A 24629-nucleotide genomic window follows, 5' to 3' on the forward strand; every position below is an offset into this window, starting at 1 on the left:
GCTCTCACGTTTTCTCCCAAACAAATTCAGGTCTAGAAAGGGTATTAGACAATAGAAGTGTTCCAAACAAAGAACGAAGATAATGACCGTTTCCAGTGAAAGTTGATTCTTTAATACATTCGATATATTCGTTGTCATCATCTAACAGGCCACGTGCATAACACGTGTCCCTAAAAGTAGGATAAACAACACCATCGTATGTTCTGATTTCTTCAAATGATCGTGGTCCTTTAACCTTAGTAAGAAGAATTCTTAGGTAATAAGCCTCACCAAGAGAAGGAGACGCAGAATAAATTCTCCCAATAACAACATAATTTTGGCGTTCCTGCCAGCAACGATCTTTTAACTTCCACACATATTTTGAAGGAAAGTCAACATAAGCAAGTTCTCTTGCTTCAGGCTTAGAATTGTTCATCTTCATCCATTCTAAGAAAATTCACAACTAAATACAACATTTTGTTGTCCTGGAAGATGAAAGGGTAATCTCATAACAGAAGGATACCTATAATGAACATCATTGGAAAATATTCTCCAGCTGGCTTCACATGCGGAAACTAGGGGTGTTCAAGATCGGATAATCCGGTTTTCGGATATCCGAAAATCGGATATCCGAAATTTCGGATAGTGAAATATTGACATCCGAACCCGAATCCGAAATTTCGGATATCCGATTTTCGGATATCCGAAATTTCGGATTCGGGTTCGGATATCTAATCGGATATTCGAATATCCAATCTTTTATTTAATTTTTATTTTTTTATTATTTTTTAATATTTGGAACTAGATTTTTCGGATAGTTTCGGATATCCGAATATAAATTTCGGATATTTTTCGGATATTTCGGATATTTTTTCGGATACTTCGGATATTTTTAGGATATTTCGGATATTTTTTCGGATATTTCGGATATTTTTCGGATACTTCGGATATTTTTCGGATACTTCGGATATTTTCAGATATTCGGATATTCGAAAAAATAAAAATTAAATTTTCGGATATTTTCGGATAATCCGATTATCCGAAAATTCTCAAAATCACTATCCGAATCTGAATCCGAATTTTCGGATTATCCGATTTTCGAATTATCCGATTCTCGGATATCCGAAAATTTGGATATCCGAAAATTCGGATATTTCGGATACGGGTTTTCGGATATTTCGGATTCGGTTTCGGATTCGGATTTCTTTGAACACCCCTAGCGGAAACATATCTAGCTTCGTAATATTCTTTAATTTCATCTTTTGGAATCTCCTCATCAGGGCCTCTGTCTGAATCAAAAACAGCAACAGTGGCTCGATCAGGTCCTTTGTTAATGTATTTAAACAAATACTTTATTGAGCCAGCCTGATTGCACCACTCCACATTGATGTGGGCCTGATATCTTTTAAGTAGCTTTTTGTTGTATGGAACTACACTCCTATTGTCTAAAGTAACACCCTTCTTCACAACTGTGTGACCAGAATCTCTTCTCCTATAAACGGGAAATCCATCAGAATCAATGGAAGTGGATTCCAAAAACCTTTTTGGAAAATTCTTAGAACAACGGTTCCCAACCATGCACGGACATTTCATGTTGGCATGTCCACAAGGACCATGAATCATAAAGTCACTCACAAGAGAATACAATTCAGGATCCTCGTTTTTATCAGGAATTTCAGCTGAGATAAAGGGATCGATGTGTTCAACAGTAGGAAGCTTATGATCAGCTTTCATAAATAAGCAAATATGCGCATGTGGCAAACCACGCTTCTGAAACTCAACTGTATAAACAACTACACAACAAAAAATATATTAACGATAAGTAAAAAATATTAAATAAAATGTATGGGAAAACCAAAAAATTGTATAAATTGAAAGTAGGTTAACCATTGGCATACCTGCATTAATATCGCCAAAAATATTTTTTTGCTTCATATCTTTTATCAATTCATCAAGTTTCATCTTAAACAATCGACAAAGTATGTCAGGTCTGTCTTCTGGCTTAATTGAAGAGTCACCAATAAATCTTACAATCTCAGGCCATTTCGCATTACATGTGATTGTGATAAAGAAATCAGGATACCCATACTTCCGACATAACGCCATAGCATCTAAGTAATTTTGCATCATGTAGCGAGAACCACCAGTAAAAGATGAAGGTAATATAACAGGTTGTCCTGTATGACTCAAATCACTCTGACCAACATCTTGAACATTTTTAAGACTGTTAAGCGAATCAGACCTCAGTTTGATTAGCTGAAAACGTATGTAGTTTAACCTCTCGCTTTCAATCATTGTGTAGGCATCGACTAAAAACTGCTGAAACAACCTTCTTGCATTAAGAATTAGAGAAAACTTGTTATGCCTATCCTGAATTCTAAATGCAAAAAACTCCCTCATAGTACAAGTTGGTCTTGTCTTCTTTGTATTAGGACCAAAATCCTTATGAGGAATGTTAATCCTATATCCATCGTCTCCATACGGAAAAAGAATTGGATACTGTAGAGCAAGATAAGAAGGATGTAACTCGCTAATACGCTTAAGATCTTCGGAACGCTTTTCTACAATAATATCCCGGCTTTCTATCTTGAGATCAGGTTCATCAACTATCAAATCAGCAACAACAGAACACGTAGGTAAATTGTAAGTCCTACCGTCTCGATCTCTCTGTGAGATTATACGAAGTTTAAGGGTAACATTAGGATTCTCATGGAGATGGTCTCGTACCATCCTGTAAGTTTTAACCAACATATTTGTAGAATCTAACATGTTCGTAATAAACTTTATAAATTTAACATCAAGTTCCTTTGCCCTTAAAGATGCTTTGCTTGAAGAATCACTATAAGAAAATGATCCGTTTTAAATTACAGTTTCAAACATTGAAATGGAAAACATAGAAATCTAATTAGTAAGTTAATATTAAGATACTTAAAATTAAAAAAAAAATACCTGAATAACAACTCCCTATTAGCAAGCTCATTCTTAGTATCATAGATATAAAGCTGTGAAAATTTTGGCTGGGCTCCATGCTTAGGAAGAAGACTACCCATACTATGTGCATTCTGACCACTGATTCTATAAACAAATGGAGCATTACCTTTGTTTATTTTAGTATCTAATTTTCCTCCCATTGAAGTAAAGGAAAACATAGAATTGTAACGCCTTATGTTCTTTAAGAAAAACTTGCTTTCGTGATCTAAACAGCGAAAAAGCATCTGATAAGATGGTTCAGAATCTTTATATTCAGGCAAGTCAACTTTACCATATCCACAACATAAGCTATAAGTTTGCTTTTGAAGTGTAATGCGACCCTTTCCACCTTCGGTTGGCCATAACTTTGCAAAGCATAAACCACACGTAAGAGATTGGTCACCATGGTCAACGTAATCTGAAGATTTAACATAAATTGAATAATAAACTAGGTTAAATAAAATATGAAACAACAACTAATAACATTAATCAGTTACCTTTAGATACGCCTTTGGTGGCGTCTAACACAACCTCGTTAACATGATTTTCATCATCAGAATCAAGAACAGCCATTGGTATGGGTTCTATTTCAATTGGTTTATGAATAAGTCTACGCTTTCCAGAAGACATCTTTTTTATCGAGCTAGATTCAGAGGTCAAAGATGTTGTGTTACGTTTATTGGTTATTCTGGGATTAAGAGAATAGCAGTCATTCAATGGTAAAGTTGATGAGCTTGCAATATTATCTAAAAAAAATTATTTTTCGTAAACTATATGAATTAAACAATTAAAAATGTATGTAAAAATATAAATATAAAATTTACCAGGTGATATACAATTCAAAGAAGGCATAGCATTAGAAAAATGCGGTACAATTTGAACTTGAGAACGTATGTTTGTAATACACGAATTTGGTGTTATGTTTTCTTTGTTTGCCTCGTCATTGGTCCTGTTGAGGTAGAAGAATCTTGCAAAACATTTGTGTTTCTATTCTGATTTGAAAATGCTCCAGATGAATAAGCTACATTACTCAAATAATTAGAATTATTTGCTGAACAAAATAAAAAATAAATAAGATAATACAAATAAGTATTTTAAAAATAATTTGTTAAAAATATTATATGTAGTAAAAACAAACAAAATGTGAAACTTCACCAAGTAGAAATTCTTTCATTTTGATTTACAAACCTGGGATTATGTTTGCTATGTTTGCAAATGGTGTACGGTTGGGTGTTGTAAACTGATCTTGTAGTACATTTCCTTTCTTCTTCAAAGTAGATTGTGTAATTATGGAAGATCTTACATTAACGGACAAAGCAGTCTGATTACCTAATAAGATATAAACAATCATTATATAATATGTAATATAACTGAACTGGAGTTGAAGAACTAAATTTTTAATGTGAAATTTGTAACATTATCTAACATAAATCTAAACTTACTTGTCCCAATAACAGTTGAAGATTCGGTAGGAAAGGTTGTGATTGAAATATTGGGAGTTAAATTCTCTTTGTTATTTAAAAGGATTCGTGTTGATGATGACGACGTCAAAGCACCACCCCTAGAAATGAATTTTTTAGTAATCTTTGATCTCTTACTATCAAGGTATAGTTTTCTTAACTTGCGCCTGTGTTTAGCCTCTACAGCTATAATATAAAAATAGAATAATGAATAAAATTTGACATATATAACAGTAAACATTAAAAATAATACAATATAAAAATGATAGAAAATTTACCTCTAACAACATAATCCGGAAATGCATCTGCACTTGATTTCTTATTATCAAGATATAGTTTTCTTAACGAACGTTTACATTTAGCTTGCTCAGCTAAAATGCAAAAAAAATAAAAAAATAAAAATAAATAAATAAAAAATAAATAAATGAAAAGAAACAAATGTAGAATTTATAGCATAAAACCTTTTCAAAAAAAGAAATTGAATACTATTAAAAAATTTTAAGATAAAAGAAAAAAAACACTTACATTTATTATCAAGGCCAATGTGTGGACTTTCAGAAGAATTGGACATAAATTTTTCAAACCTATTATGCATTTTTTAACCAACACAAAGTGTAACACCGGAGGAGAATCCGCGGCAATCCTGAATTGCCACTTCACTCTCTCGTACCTACTTGCCAAATTTCGGGATGAAATTTCCTTCAAGTTGGGGATGATGTGACAACCCGAACTTTCAAGGTCGGTAACGTTCCATCTTTTGATCCTTACTCCTCGATTATATCTTTTTATTATGCTAAGGCGTCCTGTTCGTGTAATCTTGTTAGATTATTTGGTACAATAATTTCCGCACATTAACCGGGCCGCACCTTCACACCCGAGCCCAAATACATCATTTATTCTAAGACTGGATCATGGCAGCCCATTTAATTCAGTTCAACCTCAACCCAAATCCCTGTGTATTGAGTGTGAAGTATAGTGTTCGGCCCACCATGCCTAGTGTTGGGCCACTCAAATAAATTAACTGCAAATATATATAATCACTGCAAATGGCATGTGATCATATACATACGTAATATTAAGAGATAACCCACTAAATGGCATGTGTTAATTGTTATATTAGAGACCCACATTATTATTATTAAGGGATAGCCCACTAATCGGTCAAGGCCCAAACCGCCCCACACTCTCATAAGTAATTATATTTACGTGATATTCTGCAAACCCTACTCCTACTACCTTCCTGCTGAGCGACGGCGAAGATCAGACCCCCCCCCATCGAGATATTGTTCCCGTGCAGATCATAGTTGCTTTTAGTATTCACGACGGCTTGCGGTTAGTAATCCATACTTATGCAAATTCTGTTTTTAGGAGCATGATTGTAATAATTATATTAATGTGTTTGGTTATGGGATCATGGTTATGATGGTTGTTTATAAAGAATGTTCAGGGCTGTGTGCACACTAGGTTCGGGTAGTGAGTATGGGATAGGTTAAACTGGATCGATCATCACATTGGTTACATCGGGTTGTTGAACGGGTGATGATCGATCCCGGGTCATGTTCCGCATGAACTGTGCGGCATTAGTATTACATCAGGAGGATTGGTTGATAGTCTTATGTTATGTGTACGACACTTACGTGACCCGAAATTTATACGCTAGAAGGACACTTGTAACCGAATGTTAGATATGTATATGACAGAGATGAATGAAGCTTGTTAGGATATGAAATCCAGATTAATGCGACTACATGCTGAAACTATTATGAATTGTATAAATGAATTGTATATGATGATTCGTAGGGATGATCCGTGGGTTGAATGCTCGCCGAGACGTGATTGCGATGGATCGGAGTGGGCTGCGAACTCAGTTTGCGGACCACCGATTTGGGCCGCACACCACCATAAGAACCACATTGGGCTGTCAGTTGTTATTAGGATAGCATGATGGAAATACAAAATTTCTTGTGATCCAAATGGTTACTGTATAATTATGTGCTAATATGATAATGTGTGCTAGGGGTAAATGTTCACCTGATAAGTTGAATAACTTGCATAATACATGGAATGTATAGTGGGTGTGATTGTTTATGAAAGGGGCCGAATACTAGATGATACAATATGTAGTGTTGATAAGTGAAAGTCAAAAAAAAAAATAGGAAACCTGCATGGTTGCAATTAAAATGGGATGTCATGCAAGGTGTATGGTACTGCACCATGAAGGGTATTAATCGAGAAAGTGGGCTGGGTATAAGGGGGTGCATTGGTGGAAATAAAAGGTGGGCTATCGAACCACTTTACATTTCTTTTGGGCCGGGCTGAACCTTTGGGTTACATGATTATACAAGTGCTGAAGTGGGCTATCAAGTATTAATTATTGAATTTGATTGGGATATATATTCTATGTGATTCAGATGTTTAGTGTATGAAATGTTAGGATGTATGTTATGATTGAATATGTTATGTGATCAACGATTGCTTATGACATGACATTTTGTGTATATATTGCATAAATGTAATTTGTGATGAAGTATGTGTCTACACGTGAATACTAAACTAATTGTTGTTGGTAAACCATGATAGGACGTATCTAACCAACTCTTAAACAAGTAACATAACCTACCGAGCACTCTAAGGTGAGTTCACTACATTCGAGCATGCGTCCCAGTGGTTGGGGACAGTCAGTGGGTATTCCATGGGGGGGGGGGGATAAGTCTTTGGGTAAAAACGGGTATATTGGTTAATATTCTCACCTATCATCTTTTGTAAGTCCCTCATCGGGTATTAGTTAGTAGCGCTACTTAGGTTTGGCACCCTCACCCCGTGCCTGTAGAGGACGGAGGTGAACTAATGACCCAGTCTGGCCCAGTACTAGATAGGAGTACGTGGGAAGGGCAGTCGTGTATTTCAGGAGCCGTCATTGTTCGGAATTGAGATATTAACAATATTACTTGCATTGGTTATTGAACTGTTTTACATACAACGGGTAACAAACGTTTTCTAAAACTGTGAACTCGCCAGCTTGTCTGATACACGTGTTACATGCTCGCAGGACGTTAGGCATCTTGGTATTGGGAAGCTTGCTATCTGGGAGTGCTGGAGTGGTCATGGATCGAGGCTCTTGGATTAAATTACATTTGATACATTGGTTTTAAGCGTTACTATGAAACAATTGCTAAACAACTTATTACATGCTTCCGCTACACAACTTTTGAGAATTAATATTATGTTGATAACTTATTCTGGTAAAATAATGTCATGACTTATTTATATATTTATCATTGGTTCAATGTGATTGGTGGCTCGAACTCTGATGCGTAACATGTCTCGCGGGGTTTCCGCAGGTGAAATTTTTGGGGGTGTTACAGTTGGTATCAGAGCCACTGGTTATAGTGAACTAGGTTTTAAAACGTTTTATAAAACCAGACTATAACCGAACAACTTCGAAAATCGATCATGACACTCAGCTCCAGATTGCAAGGTTCATTTCTCTCTCACTTTATGCATTACTTGTTTAACAGTCACACACTGACAACGTATATGAACTGAAACAATTAGCACCATAGTGACTTGATAGCGTGACCCCACACATCGACTCATGCGAGCCATAGACCTGTGATATCATCTGTTGTGTTGTTTGAACCGGGGAAACTTTGAGCGCGAGCTAAGAAGCACTGAGATAAGCATGCAAATTGCCTTATTATTATGGGTGCACACTTAATAATAACGCGGGGTGCATGCAAGTCCCAGTGAGACTTATCGAGCGTGAGGAGGGTTCTGCCCTACTATGTGTGAACTTGGTAGTACGTAAATATCAGTATGATACTTGACTCTCATCTCGTTTCGACCTCTAAATCGGTTTATTCCCAACCATAGAAACATGAGTGGACGAGGACACGGACGTGGCAACATCACCATGACTCAGGCTGAGTTGACCGAATCAACACCCGCGTGGCTGAGGCTTTAGCAGCCTATCAAGCTGGTACGGAATGTACCAAGCATCCTTACCCCCATATTGTGTACACGGCTTTTCACTTCTATTATTTGATTAATGTGACACACAACAGCCTATAGGAGGCATAGCAGTGAGTGACTCTTACATGAACACAAACTTTTTGAAACACGAACTTTTCACTTCTCATCAAACATCTACGAACCTCGATGTTAACAAACATTGCCTGAACACTCATCAGAACGCCTAGCAAACTGTGTAGAATGCTAGGTGCTTGTGCGAACGTCCCTGAGTTGGATGTGGTAGCGTCGAATGAATGGTTATTACCTTCCTCACTTATCTTCATTTGTTTGGACCCAACACACTAACGCTCTAAACCTCGAAGTGCGATCACTTTTGCAACACTCTTGAAACACACTGGGAATAATTCGAATCACTTGCTGGAATGATGGACAAAAGGATGAGTGTAGTATCCTACCGACTTCAGTATTTGGACGACCCCGATTACCAGCAACGAACCCCAGCGAACTGACTTCAATCTAAGTTTTTTTAACACTGGACAGCGACTCGTGGGGGGTCAACTGTTACAAACCAATCTGGACTTTAGCAATGACAACAGATCTTAGTGTGGGATGTGTAAATTCCAACACAATGAGTAGTACCTTGGAACTCGGCACGAAGTGTGAAGAGAGGGACATTGTGGTGAAAGAACGTGGCGTTCAGCTTCAAGCACCAACATTAGAGCAACAGTATTCGTGACACCCAGGTACTTGTAATAGTAGCCTACTGTAAGGGAAATGAAGTTGCCTTCGGCATGCATTGGACGTTGGTAATTCAAAACGACCACAACCAAGGGAGCGATGACGGTACGGGAGGAATCCGCGTGATTGTAACAATTACACCGGTAGTGGTGCTCACGGAAGGGAAGTTAGGATTGATGTGAGCAACGATAGGACAATAACAACATGGTGGTTTGGATGGGTAGAAAATCGTTTCGCCCTAATCCTGTTTAACCCTGATGATTCGCAAAACCAAACATGTTATGGAACCGGCTGATGGCAAGTCACTGCGACCTCACATGTTAGTTGGGACACAAACTCGACCCTACGGGAGACAGGCATGCGACACCGGTCTCACCCCTACTATCCTGGGTGGTTACGAGATAGTAGTCAGTAATGGTTCATTAACTAGACAAATCACTCAGACGCACCCTGTGTGAAGAAATTTAGCGTCACTTTATGCATTGAAGTACCAGAGTGGTGAGAAGATTTGCATCGTGTCGGTAATGACAGCCCAGAAAGCGTCTATGAAGGGATGACCTCACTGTAGTAGCAACTAACTCTAATAATCAGACAAAGGGCGATAAGAACGAGGATCTATCAATTGTCGTGACTAATCTCGATGTACAACTCGAAGAACTTTTAGACATATCACCACAATTATTAGTCAGAAACTCGTTGATCTCACGATCAGAGGAAGCTCCGAATGCTCGTACTCTTACTGTCTTGCATCAGGATGGGTGCAAGAGCAGTATAAGCCACTATGAGAACTGTTCGGCAAGAAGGTCGTCAGACCTAGTCTTCACGTTGGAAAGCCCCAGATATATCCGGGAAGATGAGCCTTTTGGTGTGTGTACTGATTATCGGGAACTCATCAAGGTGACAGTCAAGGAACCGTTTTCTATAACCGTGTATTGACGACCCATCGACTAGTTGCAAGGAACGAGCTGTATCAGATGAAAGTCCAGGGGGAAAAGATTATTAAAGTGACACATCCGACGCAATTCAGCCATGCGACTTTGTACCCCATGACCTTTGGGGTGGTCATCACACTCGCAGCTTTACGTATCATGCGAACCAACCATGTTATTCGATGACGTTCCGAATCTTCCCCAAGAGAAAAAGAACATCACAGGCATTCTTGCATTTTATTAGGAGAGCCCCTGAGGGAGGAGCCATACCGCACGAAGTCTCGATGAATGTAACTTCTGGGTTCGAGAGGCGTCTTGGGTGGGCCATATAATCAATGAAGCAGGGATGCACGTGGATCTCGCTAAGACCCGTTTTGGTTGGAAACTGATCGACACTGAAGAATTCCCCGAGGCTACAATGATTACCTGGTTCCGCTTGATGTTACCGCAGATTAATCGTAAGGATTCCGGAAACCACCAAAACTTAGACCTCTCTAGTACAGCCGAGTGATGTGATTACGAAGGACAGAACAGGAGGACGCCTTTCCAACTTTCGAATCTTAACTCTGCAAGACGTTGAGCATTGTTTCACCCGAGGGTGTGGGTAATACAGTGGTATATCATCATGTTTGAATCGGAGTCCCAGTTACACGCCGACGCAACACAAGAAAGTGACGACTTACGTAATGGAGTTACGAAGAAGAACAGCACGACACACAACCGGTGGTAGAAATCGTGGCCTTTGGATTCACTTGGAGGCATTACTTGGGCGGTACCGAACGCGTTACTTAGACCGATCACAAGGGCCTCCCGTATACCCTGACCACGAAAGAAGCTTTATCAGTTGATGAGAACGCTGGATGGAACTTTTGGATGATTACGACCGTGAGACCTGAACGTGCACGACCTTGCAGTTCGCTATCCACTCTGACACACCTGACCAGACTCACCTTGTTCGAAGTGAAGACCTGTTGGAAGAGAATTCACAAGATGGGTTCATGCAAGGCATGGAGAAGCAACTATTGGCAGGGCGGACGACATTCGCTACCTCATGGAACAAATGTGGATCCCACTATACAGCAACCGTATGGAACTCATACTGAGCGAAGCACACCGACTCCAATGTTCCGGTAGTCTGGACTTGATAGGGGACATTAGGATTTTAAGTCTCGTATGAATAACCGGGCATGAAGGCCCCATAACACTACCTATGAACGATGTTGGACATGTGCGAAAGTCAAGGTGGAACACCGGAAACCTACTTGTTTGACAGTAACCAGAAACACCCATATGGAAACGAGAACGAACACCATAAAATTGTCATTGGTTTACTTAAAACTCAGAACGGAACCGATATCACCTGGTGATCGTATATTGCCTCACGAAACCAGCACACTCTCTTACAACCAAGAAAACTAGCGAGTCTTCACAAGCTGTGGATGTTCTTCTGAGAGAGGCGGCCTCATGCACGAGGTGCCAACTTCTGTTACTTCTGATATTGGAGCTATACCTGATTTATGACAGGCAATACACGATACCCTCGGCTTACGTCTAGGCATGGACGTTTCGCATCACCGTGGGGCAAACGATCAGAGTAAACGAACCATCCTTGCACACGAGGACATGCTGTGAGTAGTGCTGGAAGGACGCTCATCCTTGGGTGGGTGATAACCTAATCACAGGTCCAGGACGTGAGCTCAAAACTCTTGAAGATTGATTAGATCGGAAATTGTTTGTTGGCAACGCGTAGCTGCTAGGAAGACTGATAAGCTTAAGAAACTCTGGGAGTTTGTTGTGGACGAACATGTCATAATCGAAAGTATCACCTAGGAGGGTGCGGTACGTTATAGTAAACATGGTAATCTTCGCTTTCGACGCGTGGGAACATTCGAACTACTAGAATGAAACGGTGGCATGGCTCACAAACCCGGACTAATTGATGGAGTGGGATAACTGTTGTAATGGTATGTACGCCATGGATGTAAGACCGTGTTGTCTGATGAAACCCTTATGATACCCTTGTCGGAATCTGAAGTCATCAGAACAGTTGTATTTATCAGGGAACCTATCGAAAACACGAACTAAGGAGTCAAGGTTCGCTAGCATAAGTTGTATGACAATTGTGTGGATTTGTTAAACTTCAATACGTGGACTGGAGTTTACTTAGGAATGTAAGAATCTATTGAAACTTTAATATCCTCAATGGTTCAAGAGGTTGAACCAACCATGGTTATCACTGGTGAATTTCGGGACGAAATTCCCCTTCAAGTTGGGGATGATGTAACACCGGAGGAGAATCCGCGGCAATCCTGAATTGCCACTTCACTCTCTCGTACCTACTTGCCAAATTTCGGGATGAAATTTCCTTCAAGTTGGGGATGATGTGACAACCCGAACTTTCAAGGTCGGTAACGTTCCATCTTTTGATCCTTACTCCTCGATTATATCTTTTTATTATGCTAAGGCGTCCTGTTCGTGTAATCTTGTTAGATTATTTGGTACAATAATTTCCGCACATTAACCGGGCCGCACCTTCACACCCGAGCCCAAATACATCATTTATTCTAAGACTGGATCATGGCAGCCCATTTAATTCAGTTCAACCTCAACCCAAATCCCTGTGTATTGAGTGTGAAGTATAGTGTTCGGCCCACCATGCCTTAGTGTTGGGCCACTCAAATAATTAAACTGCAAATATATATAATCACTGCAAATGGCATGTGATCATATACATACGTAATATTAAGAGATAACCCACTAAATGGCACGTGTTAATTGTTATATTAGAGACCCACATTATTATTATTAAGGGATAGCCCACTAATCGGTCAAGGCTCAAACCGCCCCACACTCTCATAAGTAATTATATTTACGTGATATTCTGCAAACCCTACTCCTACTACCTTCCTGCTGAGCGACGGCGAAGATCAGACCCCCCCCCCCCATCGAGATATTGTTCCCGTGCAGATCATAGTTGCTTTTAGTATTCACGACGGCTTGCGGTTAGTAATCCATACTTATGCAAATTCTGTTTTTAGGAGCATGATTGTAATAATTATATTAATGTGTTTGGTTATGGGATCATGGTTATGATGGTTGTTTATAAAGAATGTTCAGGGCTGTGTGCACACTAGGTTCGGGTAGTGAGTATGGGATAGGTTAAACTGGATCGATCATCACATTGGTTACATCGGGTTGTTGAACGGGTGATGATCGATCCCGGGTCATGTTCCGCATGAACTGTGCGGCATTAGTATTACATCAGGAGGATTGGTTGATAGTCTTATGTTATGTGTACGACACTTACGTGACCCGAAATTTATACGCTAGAAGGACACTTGTAACCGAATGTTAGATATGTATATGACAGAGATGAATGAAGCTTGTTAGGATATGAAATCCAGATTAATGCGACTACATGCTGAAACTATTATGAATTGTATAAATGAATTGTATATGATGATTCGTAGGGATGATCCGTGGGTTGAATGCTCGCCGAGACGTGATTGCGATGGATCGGAGTGGGCTGCGAACTCAGTTTGCGGACCACCGATTTGGGCCGCACACCACCATAAGAACCACATTGGGCTGTCAGTTGTTATTAGGATAGCATGATGGAAATACAAAATTTCTTGTGATCCAAATGGTTACTGTATAATTATGTGCTAATATGATAATGTGTGCTAGGGGTAAATGTTCACCTGATAAGTTGAATAACTTGCATAATACATGGAATGTATAGTGGGTGTGATTGTTTATGAAAGGGGCCGAATACTAGATGATACAATATGTAGTGTTGATAAGTGAAAGTCAAAAAAAAAAAATAGGAAACCTGCATGGTTGCAATTAAAATGGGATGTCATGCAAGGTGTATGGTACTGCACCATGAAGGGTATTAATCGAGAAAGTGGGCTGGGTATAAGGGGGTGCATTGGTGGAAATAAAAGGTGGGCTATCGAACCACTTTACATTTCTTTTGGGCCGGGCTGAACCTTTGGGTTACATGATTATACAAGTGCTGAAGTGGGCTATCAAGTATTAATTATTGAATTTGATTGGGATATATATTCTATGTGATTCAGATGTTTAGTGTATGAAATGTTAGGATGTATGTTATGATTGAATATGTTATGTGATCAACAATTGCTTATGACATGACATTTTGTGTATATATTGCATAAATGTAATTTGTGATGAAGTATGTGTCTACACGTGAATACTAAACTAATTGTTGTTGGTAAACCATGTTAGGACGTATCTAACCAACTCTTAAACAAGTAACATAACCTACCGAGCACTCTAAGGTGAGTTCACTACATTCGAGCATGCGTCCCAGTGGTTGGGGACAGTCAGTGGGTATTCCATGGGGGGGGGATAAGTCTTTGGGTAAAAACGGGTATATTGGTTAATATTCTCACCTATCATCTTTTGTAAGTCCCTCATCGGGTATTAGTTAGTAGCGCTACTTAGGTTTGGCACCCTCACCCCGTGCCTGTAGAGGACGGAGGTGAACTAATGACCCAGTCTGGCCCAGTACTAGATAGGAGTACGTGGGAAGGGCAGTCGTGTATTTCAGGAGCCGTCATTGTTCGGAATTGAGATATTAACAATATTACTTGCATTGGTTATTGAACTGTTTTACATACAACGGGTAACAAACGTTTTCTAAAACTGTGAACTCGCCAGCTTGTCTGATACACGTGTTACATGCTCGCAGGACGTTAGGCATCTTGGTATTGGGAAGCTTGCTATCTGGGAGTGCTGGAGTGGTCATGGATCGAGGCTCTTGGATTAAATTACATTTGATACATTGGTTTTAAGCGTTACTATGAAACAATTGCTAAACAACTTATTACATGCTTCCGCTACACAACTTTTGAGAATTAATATTATGTTGATAACTTATTCTGGTAAAATAATGTCATGACTTATTTATATATTTATCATTGGTTCAATGTGATTGGTGGCTCGAACTCTGATGCGTAACACGTCTCGCGGGGTTTCCGCAGGTGAAATTTTTGGGGGTGTTACACAAAGAACTACAAAAAAAAAAATAATACCTTTACAATGAAAACCAAAGGCATGAATTAAAAAAATTATAACGAACTACATAAAAATCGGACTGGAAATGTAAAGAATGATGAACTTAGTTACTCCACAATAGAAGGAAGCTAAGAATGCAAATTCAGATAAGCATGATGATGTTTCAAAAGTCTGTGAAGTATCTGAATTTATAGACCTAAGGTAAAAGTTATTTATGGAATTCATAATATACATTACCAAAATCAATTGTAACCAAAATAATGATCATCATAAATATAAAAGAAATCTATATTTATTAGTTTCGAATTTTGAAGATAGTGTGTAATTTCATAAAAATAGAATTGCTAAAATTATGAAATTCTTTAAAAATAAGTTAGAAATGTAACTGAATAATAAAAATTGACATGATTAGCATATTTCTTAAAATAACTTTTGAATTGTAACTGAATAGTAAATAGAAATATTAAATATTAATTAAATCTATATATATATATAACTAAAGGTGAAAACTAATGCACTGAATTTTTTTTATTTTTTCAGTATTTATATTATCGAACTATTACATTACAAAAATAAAATAAGTAATCAACGTAGTATCATACATCATACAATAAACAATACAACCAAACATAATTCTCAACCAAAAATATTATAGGATAACTGAAAAAGTGACAATATATAGGCAAAACATAAAATGTCTTGAAACATAAAAATGTCATACGAACAAAACAACAATCCAATATTCAAACACCAAACAAATTGTTTTTTATATTAAAACCAACATTTGTCATATCTCCTTTATCAATTCTTCTCAACACACATGCGGGGCTTACTTGCTGAGGACGCCAATCCCACTTCATTCAAATAAACATCATCAATGTTACGCTTCATATCAGAAGATGATTGTTTCAACTCACACACAATATCCTTTGAAACAGGTGTGGTGTTATCCCCAGTGTAAGAATCAGAATCCTTAAAGAAATAAACAAATTATAAGTAAGACAACTATTAAACTTATACATAAGTTTATTTTTTAAGTTATACCTTCAAACATTCAGCACCAGAAGTTTGGAACTCAGACTGACTCATACCAAAAGATTCAGGAACATCAAGCTGTGAAAACATGAAAAGCAAACAACAAATAGTTCAACTTATTTTAAACGGTTTTGAAAGTGCAACTATATATTAAAAAAACAATCACTTACTTGGTCAATTTTAAATTTTTTGTTGAGCTTATCGAAGATGTCATCATCAGTCGTAACAACTGATATTCCATAATTCTCAACAGCATTGACAATAGTAAAGTCAGTTACTTTAATCACGAAAGCACACTTTAGGTTAACCAACTCTTCAAATTCAACGGGATATTCTCTTGGAAAATCATTTGTCTTCAATAACTATATTTAAAAAAATATAATGTGTCATTACAATAAATGTACAAAACTTTAATTTGAATAAATATAAATTATAACTAAATATAACCTTATCCTGAATTTGTATAAGTTCTTTTGCAGTTTTCCCAACAAACATCAACGCCTCGTGGTCAAATAATGTAAGCGTCACAGTACCGGTTGAATCTTGAACGCGAATCGGTATTTTAAACCTTAAAAATTGTTTTTAATTAATAAACAAACATTTGTGAATATATAATATAGACGACCTACGTCGTTGTTGTTGTATGACAAATAACTAAAAGTATTACTAACAAACACTTTACCTGGACAGCGGGAAAACTTCTTTTCCATTACAATCCTTGTTAGAACATTGATACAACTTCTCATCTCTGACATCACTTGTTCCATCATCCTTATCGTAGGTTTCAAACTTTTGCTCAACTTTTGACTTGCAATAGTTACACCCATCATAATACCACATCTTATCTGAAACGATTGCTACAATAGTTCCAACAACAACAACTTTCTTTGGCTGTTTAATATAATAAAAGAAAAAAAATTCATTAAAATTCTGTTAATATAAAAAATCTAAAACATTAAATGTTAAGGAAAACCTCTAAGATTGATGCAAGATAAGCAATTGGTGAAAAAACATCATTCTTTAAAAATTCATCTTCGACAGAAGACATCATATATGACCCAGCATGGCTACTTGACTCAGTTGAAGCAGAAAGTTTTGCAAGAAACCTATAAGACATTTTAAATAAATAAAAATGTTTAATTAAAAATAAATAATAAATAAAATTACGTAAAGTTGATAAAATTTAAAAAATATGTTTAACTAATAACACTTACTATTGCTTGAACAATAGCATGTCATCAAAATTCTCGTTAATGAAAAGTCGTGAACCATCAAAGTTATTAGAAAATCCCCATTTGCCTATTGTTAGGTAACAATAATTTAAGCAATAAAAAAATAGATAAAAAGTAACAATTCTATTGATATTTGTTTTATATAAAATGCAGTATGAATTAAATACCTTTGTATGTTTTAACTGAACCAAAATGGACAACAGCGACAACATGTGCTTCATGCTTTTCACTAATCATGTAAGAATACATGTCCTTAGCGTAATCATCCCAAAGAGTTAAATCGATCTGAACATCTCTACAATAGTTTTTATAGAAAAAAATATAAGTTTAAAAACATTTTGTATATTAGAAAGCATAAAATGGAAAATAAAAAATTAAACACAATTTATAAATGTATTACTCAAGATCTTGAAGCTTAAGATTAAGGCGTTTCCCTTTACTACCATCCTTTTTGTTAGTCTCCTCGATGTTATAACAAACACCAACATAACCAATGAAATCTAACAAAAAAAATAGATGACATCATATATAAGGAAATAAAAAAATATACAAAATCAACAACCAAAAATTATGCTATATAAAGTTTCAAAATAAAAACTAAACATACCTGTTGTCGTACCCTCTTTTATTTTCTTGGAAAGAACATCATTAAAGTCAACAAAATTGAAAACGTACTGCGGACCTTCCCATATATTGCAGTTTTCCACGAACGTATGATAATAAAAAGATAGCTTCTGATTGTTAGGAAAAATCTTGAAAGATGCAGTGTTCGCAGCAAGAGATGGTCGTTTATTGATAAGCATTCATCAACATTAAGATGCCTCTCAAACTTTGAAAATAGCCTATGCAAGCAAGAAGCTTGAATCTTGCTACCCTCTGTGTAAATAAAGAATAACATGCAAAGGGTATGTTAAAAGGCTATAAAAATCACTATAATTTAAACAAAAAAGATTAAATCATTACTTTACCTTTTCATCCATCAGTATCATATCTATACGATATGTCTTCCTTTCATTATCCCTCATCTTCTTCCTCCACAAACTAACAATTTTAACCTTGATAGTGTAGTTTGTGGTAAGAGCATCGATATCGTTGAGCAAGGTGATCTGATCATCGTTTTCCATTATAACTAAGAACAAATAGATTGTTGCAAAAATATTACTTTGGTTTAAAAAGAAAAGGAATGATCTATTTATATCAAATTAATAAAGTTAATATTTTTACTAATATATTATCAGTATTTCTAATCAAAATAAAACTTGTTTTTAAAATAAAATAAATAAGGAAACGATATAATTTGTAATTTGATAAGACCAATTAACATAAATTCAAATTTGTAAAAACAGAAACTGTACATATTAAGTATATTACTTCGGGTTCACATTAAGAATTTAAAAATTATTTACAAATATTAATGTAAAATTTTATATTTGAAACATATTTTATATGATTGACAACCTTTACTAAAATATTAAAAATATATTTTATTACATTTTTATGAATAAAAAGTTTCCTTAATTATAATGTTGAATTTGTAAATTAAATACAAAATTTTATGATTATTCACTTGCAAATTAAGAACGAAATTTTGAATTTGCAACATACTAAGTGACAGTTGACTTTATATAATTAAAGTGAATATAAACTTTTTTGTTTATGTAAAATCTTATATAAAAACCTTAGAATAAAACATCTCAAAACTATAATGCAAGGTTTAAAAATGATAATCATAAGGTTATCTATCTATCTATTCTATATGTAGTAATAAAGGTTGATAATACCATGCTATAATAATTACAATAATATACTCTCTGTAGATAAATGAAAAAGATTAAAGAAAGAATGAGATCCAAATTATTTTAAATAATGTTAAATGGTTAATTGATTAACATAAAACTATGTTTGATAAAATGTTTTGCTAAATTTGTAACATCATTACCATCAAACAAAGATTTATAAAATTTAAATTATTACTATTTAACAAATAGATTAAACTTTGAAGACATGACAAATGAGTGGATAAAAACAGAGTTATTATATGGAAAAATTAAATAACTTGATATTAAAAACCATAACAAATGTCAAAAAAAAAAAAAAAACATATATAAAGTTCCAATCTAACATATGAAAGGCAACAAACATGCCCTAAATGTCATATAACTAATGAGTACGGCTATCGTAAGGTTCAACTCGTTCAACCCTCAACACCTGGTCATTTTCATCAAAAGATAGTGAACCGTGTCACGGGACTTAATTCTAGCAGCTTTCATGAACTTCTTCCAACTGGTTAACGCGTATCGCCAACCTCCGCCGGTTTTTTTTCACGTCTTGTACCGTTGGTAAATTGCTTTGGTGGATCAAAATGCATAATCCTAACGGTGATATCTCTTAAACCATCATGAAGTCTAGCCATCCGTGAAACAGGATCAGGAATCCTCTGTATAGTTGTAAAAATAAAATTAATAATAAATATGAAACTAAAAGAACAATGTTTATTAAGTAACAAAAAATTGCAACACTTGTTTTTTAGAGGTTGGTAAAATATATTAAAACTTACAAAATAACGTTCTCCAGCCATACGACTAAAACGACTAAAACGACGAACATAACCATCTATTTGATCATCAGCTTCATTTTCAGCATCGATAGGTGAAGCTTCAACCTGCAAATATGAGATATAACATGTATTACATTAACATATTTAAAATATATAATTAAGTAACAAAATTTAACTTACCTGATCAACATCTACATCAGGAAAATTTATTTCAACACCATTTTTTCCAAAAACTTTTAAATGGAAAAAATGACCAAAACCTTTTGTAAATAACAAAATACAATCAGCCTTCAACTGTAACAGACTCACAATTACGTCAAAACCAATGGTAAAACCAACTTTACCGTCAGACGTTTCAATGGCAACTTTAAAAATTTTGTTATCTATCATTACAGTAGATATTACATCATTTGAGGAATAATCATAAACTTTTGGCAAGATAGATTCAGGAATGACCGGTGGGAATAAAAAATAAATAAAAAAATATAGTCAGATATTGGTCAAGTAAAATAATACATCAATACAATTAACAAAAATAGAATATATCTTACATAAAAATTCGATGATGGAGGGAGCAGATACGTCCAAAAAGAGCCACGACTAACCCGATCAACGTAAGATGTTAATTTAAAAGTAGTAGAAGATACAGGATTAAATACTACCAAACAGCCATTCGTTAGTCGCAAATGTTCTACAACATTGGACCAACCATGGAAGAGGAATAACTTTCCTTTACCAGCGCTTAAAAAAAATTAAATAATCGGCCATCTTCAGTGTGTATGATAACATTGGTAGGGCCTTTATCAACACCCCATAGTTTGCACGCAGCATCATCTGGAATGGACTAATAAAACAAACAAACGCAAAAATGAATTATAATTCTAGTGAAAATATAGAAAGAACACAATAATAATAAACTGTATTTAATAAGAAGTAAACAAAAATTATGTAATAATTTATCATTTACCAGAATAAGTTCGTCTGCTACATTCATTAGCCTTAAGAACCAGGGTGCTCTGAAACTGATTTAAAATTGACAATGTTAATAAACTGTAACATGTTAAGGTTAGTGTGAGCGAAAATAATAAATAAATAAAAAAACCATATTGTACAAATAAAATGTTAAATAAAGTAACAAAATGAACAAAAAAATACCTTGATGAACTTTTAGCCATATCAAAAACCTATAAAAACAGGTTAAATAAACAAACAACGTCATATGAATTATTATAAAAATTATGAAGGCAAACGATGACATAAAAATTATGATACCAAATATAAAAATAACAAATAAACATCACATAAAACAATACATCAGATTGAAAAAATCATATAAACAATATTGTTTACTTTCAAATCAATAAAATCCTAAAAAAACAATATTCAAATACAATCGGATTGGGGTTTACTATAAACATCACATTCTGCATTAAAATAGGTTATAATGTTTTGCATAAACATCATATTACATAACAAAAGGATATTCTTAAAACCCCTAAATAAACATATTAAATAAACATAAACATAGTGTGAAAAATTAAATAAAAGGAAGAACACATGAATAATGATTAATGAATGAATTAAACAAAAAACAACTTACAGGTTTATGTTAGTGCAATAACGTCTGTAGCTTCCGTCAATATGTAGTCGTATTTTGTATAGTTGTATGAATGTTTTGTTTGTGTGTATGTAAAGCAGGACAGAATTGGTGAAGTTTTTGTTAAGTGCTGTTGATGCCAGCCGATCGGCTAGCCCAGCCGATCGGACAACCCGGCCGATCGAGCAGGCTACTCGATTGGTTAGCATTGTCAGCCGATCGGCTAGCCCAGCCGATCAGCCAGCACTCTCTTATTCTGTCCATGCCTATAAATAGCCGGTAGGTTAGTTTATTTAGAACCTTTTGACACTTTCACTGGCTACCTACCTTTTGTATGTCTGAGTTCATTCTGGTTCCTGTACACTTTCACATCATTCAATAGAATCTTAGACGGTGATTCAGAGTAGAATATTGTCTTTGTATATCTACTACGTGATTACATGAATTCCGCGCATTAATCACTTTACGATTCAACTACGTTTAAGAACAGGAAGATCCCATCAGGGGGACCAACAAGTGGTATCAGAGCTTTAGGAAGCTGAATCGAGACCTACAGAGACGAATTCACCGGAATTCAAGCCGTTCTTGTTGATTTAGAGACGAATTCACCGGAATTCAAGTCGTGTTTGCTGTGTCAGAAACAAATTTCACCGGAAATTTGTTATTTCTATCATTCCGACTCAAATTTCGCCGGAAATTTGACCGATTCTTCTATATTCTTCTCAGATCTAGCTTTACTTTTCACTTTTTCATCATAAAACCAGAAAAACTTAAAATTCAGTGAGATTTTACGGTAAAAAACTGACAAATTTGCTATCAATCGAATCGCAATCATTAGAATTACAATCCTACAAAGTTTCACAATCATATTCAATCTAAAACTTGTTCAAATTGATCAAAATCCATGGAAAACTGTTCATGTTTGCTGATGTCAGCCGGTCGAACGACCTAGCCGATTCTTGTACTTGCTGACGTCATCATTCCAGTTGCATAACCGTTCAGATATTCTCAAGTGTTGCTGACTTCATCAGTGTTAGCCGATCGAACGAGCAATTCGATCGGACAGCATTGTTGACTTTTGACATTGTTGCTGACATCATATTGCTAGCCGATCGAATACGCCACTCGATCGGACAGTAATTGTGTACTGATTACATAATTGTGTTTGTCAGCCGATCGAACGAGTCAGCCGATTGTGGGTGTGCTGGTCGATCGAACGAACCATTCGATCCAAGTGTCCTTGTGTTTACATCTTTGAAATTCAAAATTTTACTAAGTGTTTGATAAACATCTCAGGTACTTAACAATGGAAGAATTCATGAACCCATTCAGTGAAATGTATGCGTTTGCTAGCAATGGTGGAGATGATTCAACAAACCGAACAAATGAGAATACTCCAAGTACGAGAAGGACGTTGACAGAAGCACTTAGTGTGGAAAGCGCTTATGGAACCTACAATGTGACACTCGAGGTTTTTCCGAACGAACACCTTGTAATATTTTGTGTATATAAATATTATTAAATGGAAACGTGATCTTTATTTGCTTAATGTGTGTTGAATGTACGTATTATATATAAATGTACGTGAGTCGAGACCATGACTCGCAACCGGGCGGTTGCGAGTGGGCCTTTGGGCCGTAACCGGTTTGGGCCGAAACCCCAAGCCCAACCCGAAACATCCCTTGGTATATATACCCCATCTTTCCCCACTTTCCCTCATTTCATACACAACACACAAACACACTTCTACTATTTTTCTCTCAACTAGAAACCCTCAACAACACACCCCAATCCCTTTCAATTTTCGGTTCAAGCAAGGATCCCGGACAAGGACTCGGTCAAGACCACTAACTCGGACACTCCATCTTCTCGGTTCTTTTCCTTGTTTACGGCTTCTTTTTCTCAAACCGGTTAGTGTTCTATTTTGTGTGTAGAAATTATGTGTGATAAATGAACTAGAAATGTTTGGTTAGAAACAAGATGCATGATTCTTAGGTTGGTTCGTAAAGCTTGACAATATGTGGTAACATGTTTAAAAATGGTTAGAAAATGGTAGTCTAAGAGTATTCATGGCTAACCAATCTATGCTTCATTGTCCTTGCAAAATGATGTTGTTAAATATGAGATTTCGGCTACAAGCATGTGTGTTTCTTGTTCTTGCATGATGATCTTGCTAGAAATATGTGATTTTCGGTTCATAAATGTGTGTTTATGTTGGCATGAAAACCCTAGAAAATGATGAACATAAGATGAACTTGTTTGAATATGACTTGAAGATGTAAAAATGGCAAAGTTTGATCTATTTTCATTGCTGGTCAGTTTAGGAAAAGTGTTAGTGAAACCTTATTGGTTGTTTCCTAATCTGGGTCTGAATACATGGTACAATTTCGGACTGTTGCATCTGCATCATCACGTGTACGTGAAAGGGACAGCTTACGACTCGCAACCGCGTCGTTGCGACTCGCAACCAAGGCAAGACAACTCGAGACCACGTAGTTGCGACTCGCAACCACAGCATGACTACTCGAAACCACGAGATTGCGACTCGAAATCACGCCGTTGCGACTCGCAACCAAAACATGATGACTCGAGACCACGGTTACGACTCGTAACCACAGCGTGACAAGCCGAGACCACCTGGTTGCGACTCGAGACCAGCTGGTTGCGAGTGGGCTGTCCATTCTGGTTATTGGGCCATTCTGTGTTAACTTGGGCTATCTGTTAAATGAACTATGTGTTGCTGTTGACTGCTTAATTATTTAGGCCGGCCCATTAACCCACTGTTTACTTATATGCTTGATACATGTTAGTTATGTGTAAGTTTTACGTGAATACTTGTATACCGAACCTGACCTATACCGGTAACCATGTTAGGACGTGGTGACCAACGTGATTGACAAGTAACCTAAACCTACCGAGCAACCCAAGGTGAGTTCACAACTTAAAAGCATGCGTCCCGGTGGTTTGGGACACGAGACTAACAACCCTATCCCCTGGTAAAAGGGGATACCATTTACATACTTTCCCTGGTTATTGGGAACAAAACTTACTTTTCCTTCCCTGGTATTGGGAAACCTTTTGGACAATCCTATCCCCTGGTAAAAGGGGATACCATTT

At 36.3% G+C, this 24629-nt stretch overlaps 1 protein-coding gene across 1 annotated transcript; it reads right to left on the reverse strand.

The window, feature by feature from the left end:
• Window positions 1-4: 4 nt before the first annotated feature.
• LOC110900650 lies at window positions 5-21860 on the reverse strand. Its single transcript, XM_022147530.2, has 26 exons — window positions 21840-21860; window positions 21071-21099; window positions 20883-20937; window positions 20703-20759; window positions 20096-20209; window positions 19916-20020; window positions 19664-19795; window positions 18327-18464; window positions 18180-18234; window positions 17759-17858; window positions 17526-17653; window positions 17353-17425; window positions 17100-17232; window positions 16809-17017; window positions 16574-16694; window positions 16297-16488; window positions 16136-16204; window positions 15925-16063; window positions 4688-4780; window positions 4392-4595; window positions 4138-4278; window positions 3447-3695; window positions 2929-3367; window positions 1878-2818; window positions 1207-1772; window positions 5-415 (listed from the first exon to the last, which is right to left on the reverse strand). Exons 1-26 carry the CDS (start codon window positions 21858-21860, stop codon window positions 5-7), a joined length of 4914 nt encoding a protein of 1637 aa, XP_022003222.2.
• Between the last annotated feature and the right edge of the window lie 2769 nt (window positions 21861-24629).

Source organism: Helianthus annuus, chromosome 13 (genome assembly GCF_002127325.2).
Source record: "Helianthus annuus cultivar XRQ/B chromosome 13, HanXRQr2.0-SUNRISE, whole genome shotgun sequence".
Taxonomy (NCBI): Eukaryota; Viridiplantae; Streptophyta; class Magnoliopsida; order Asterales; family Asteraceae; genus Helianthus; species Helianthus annuus.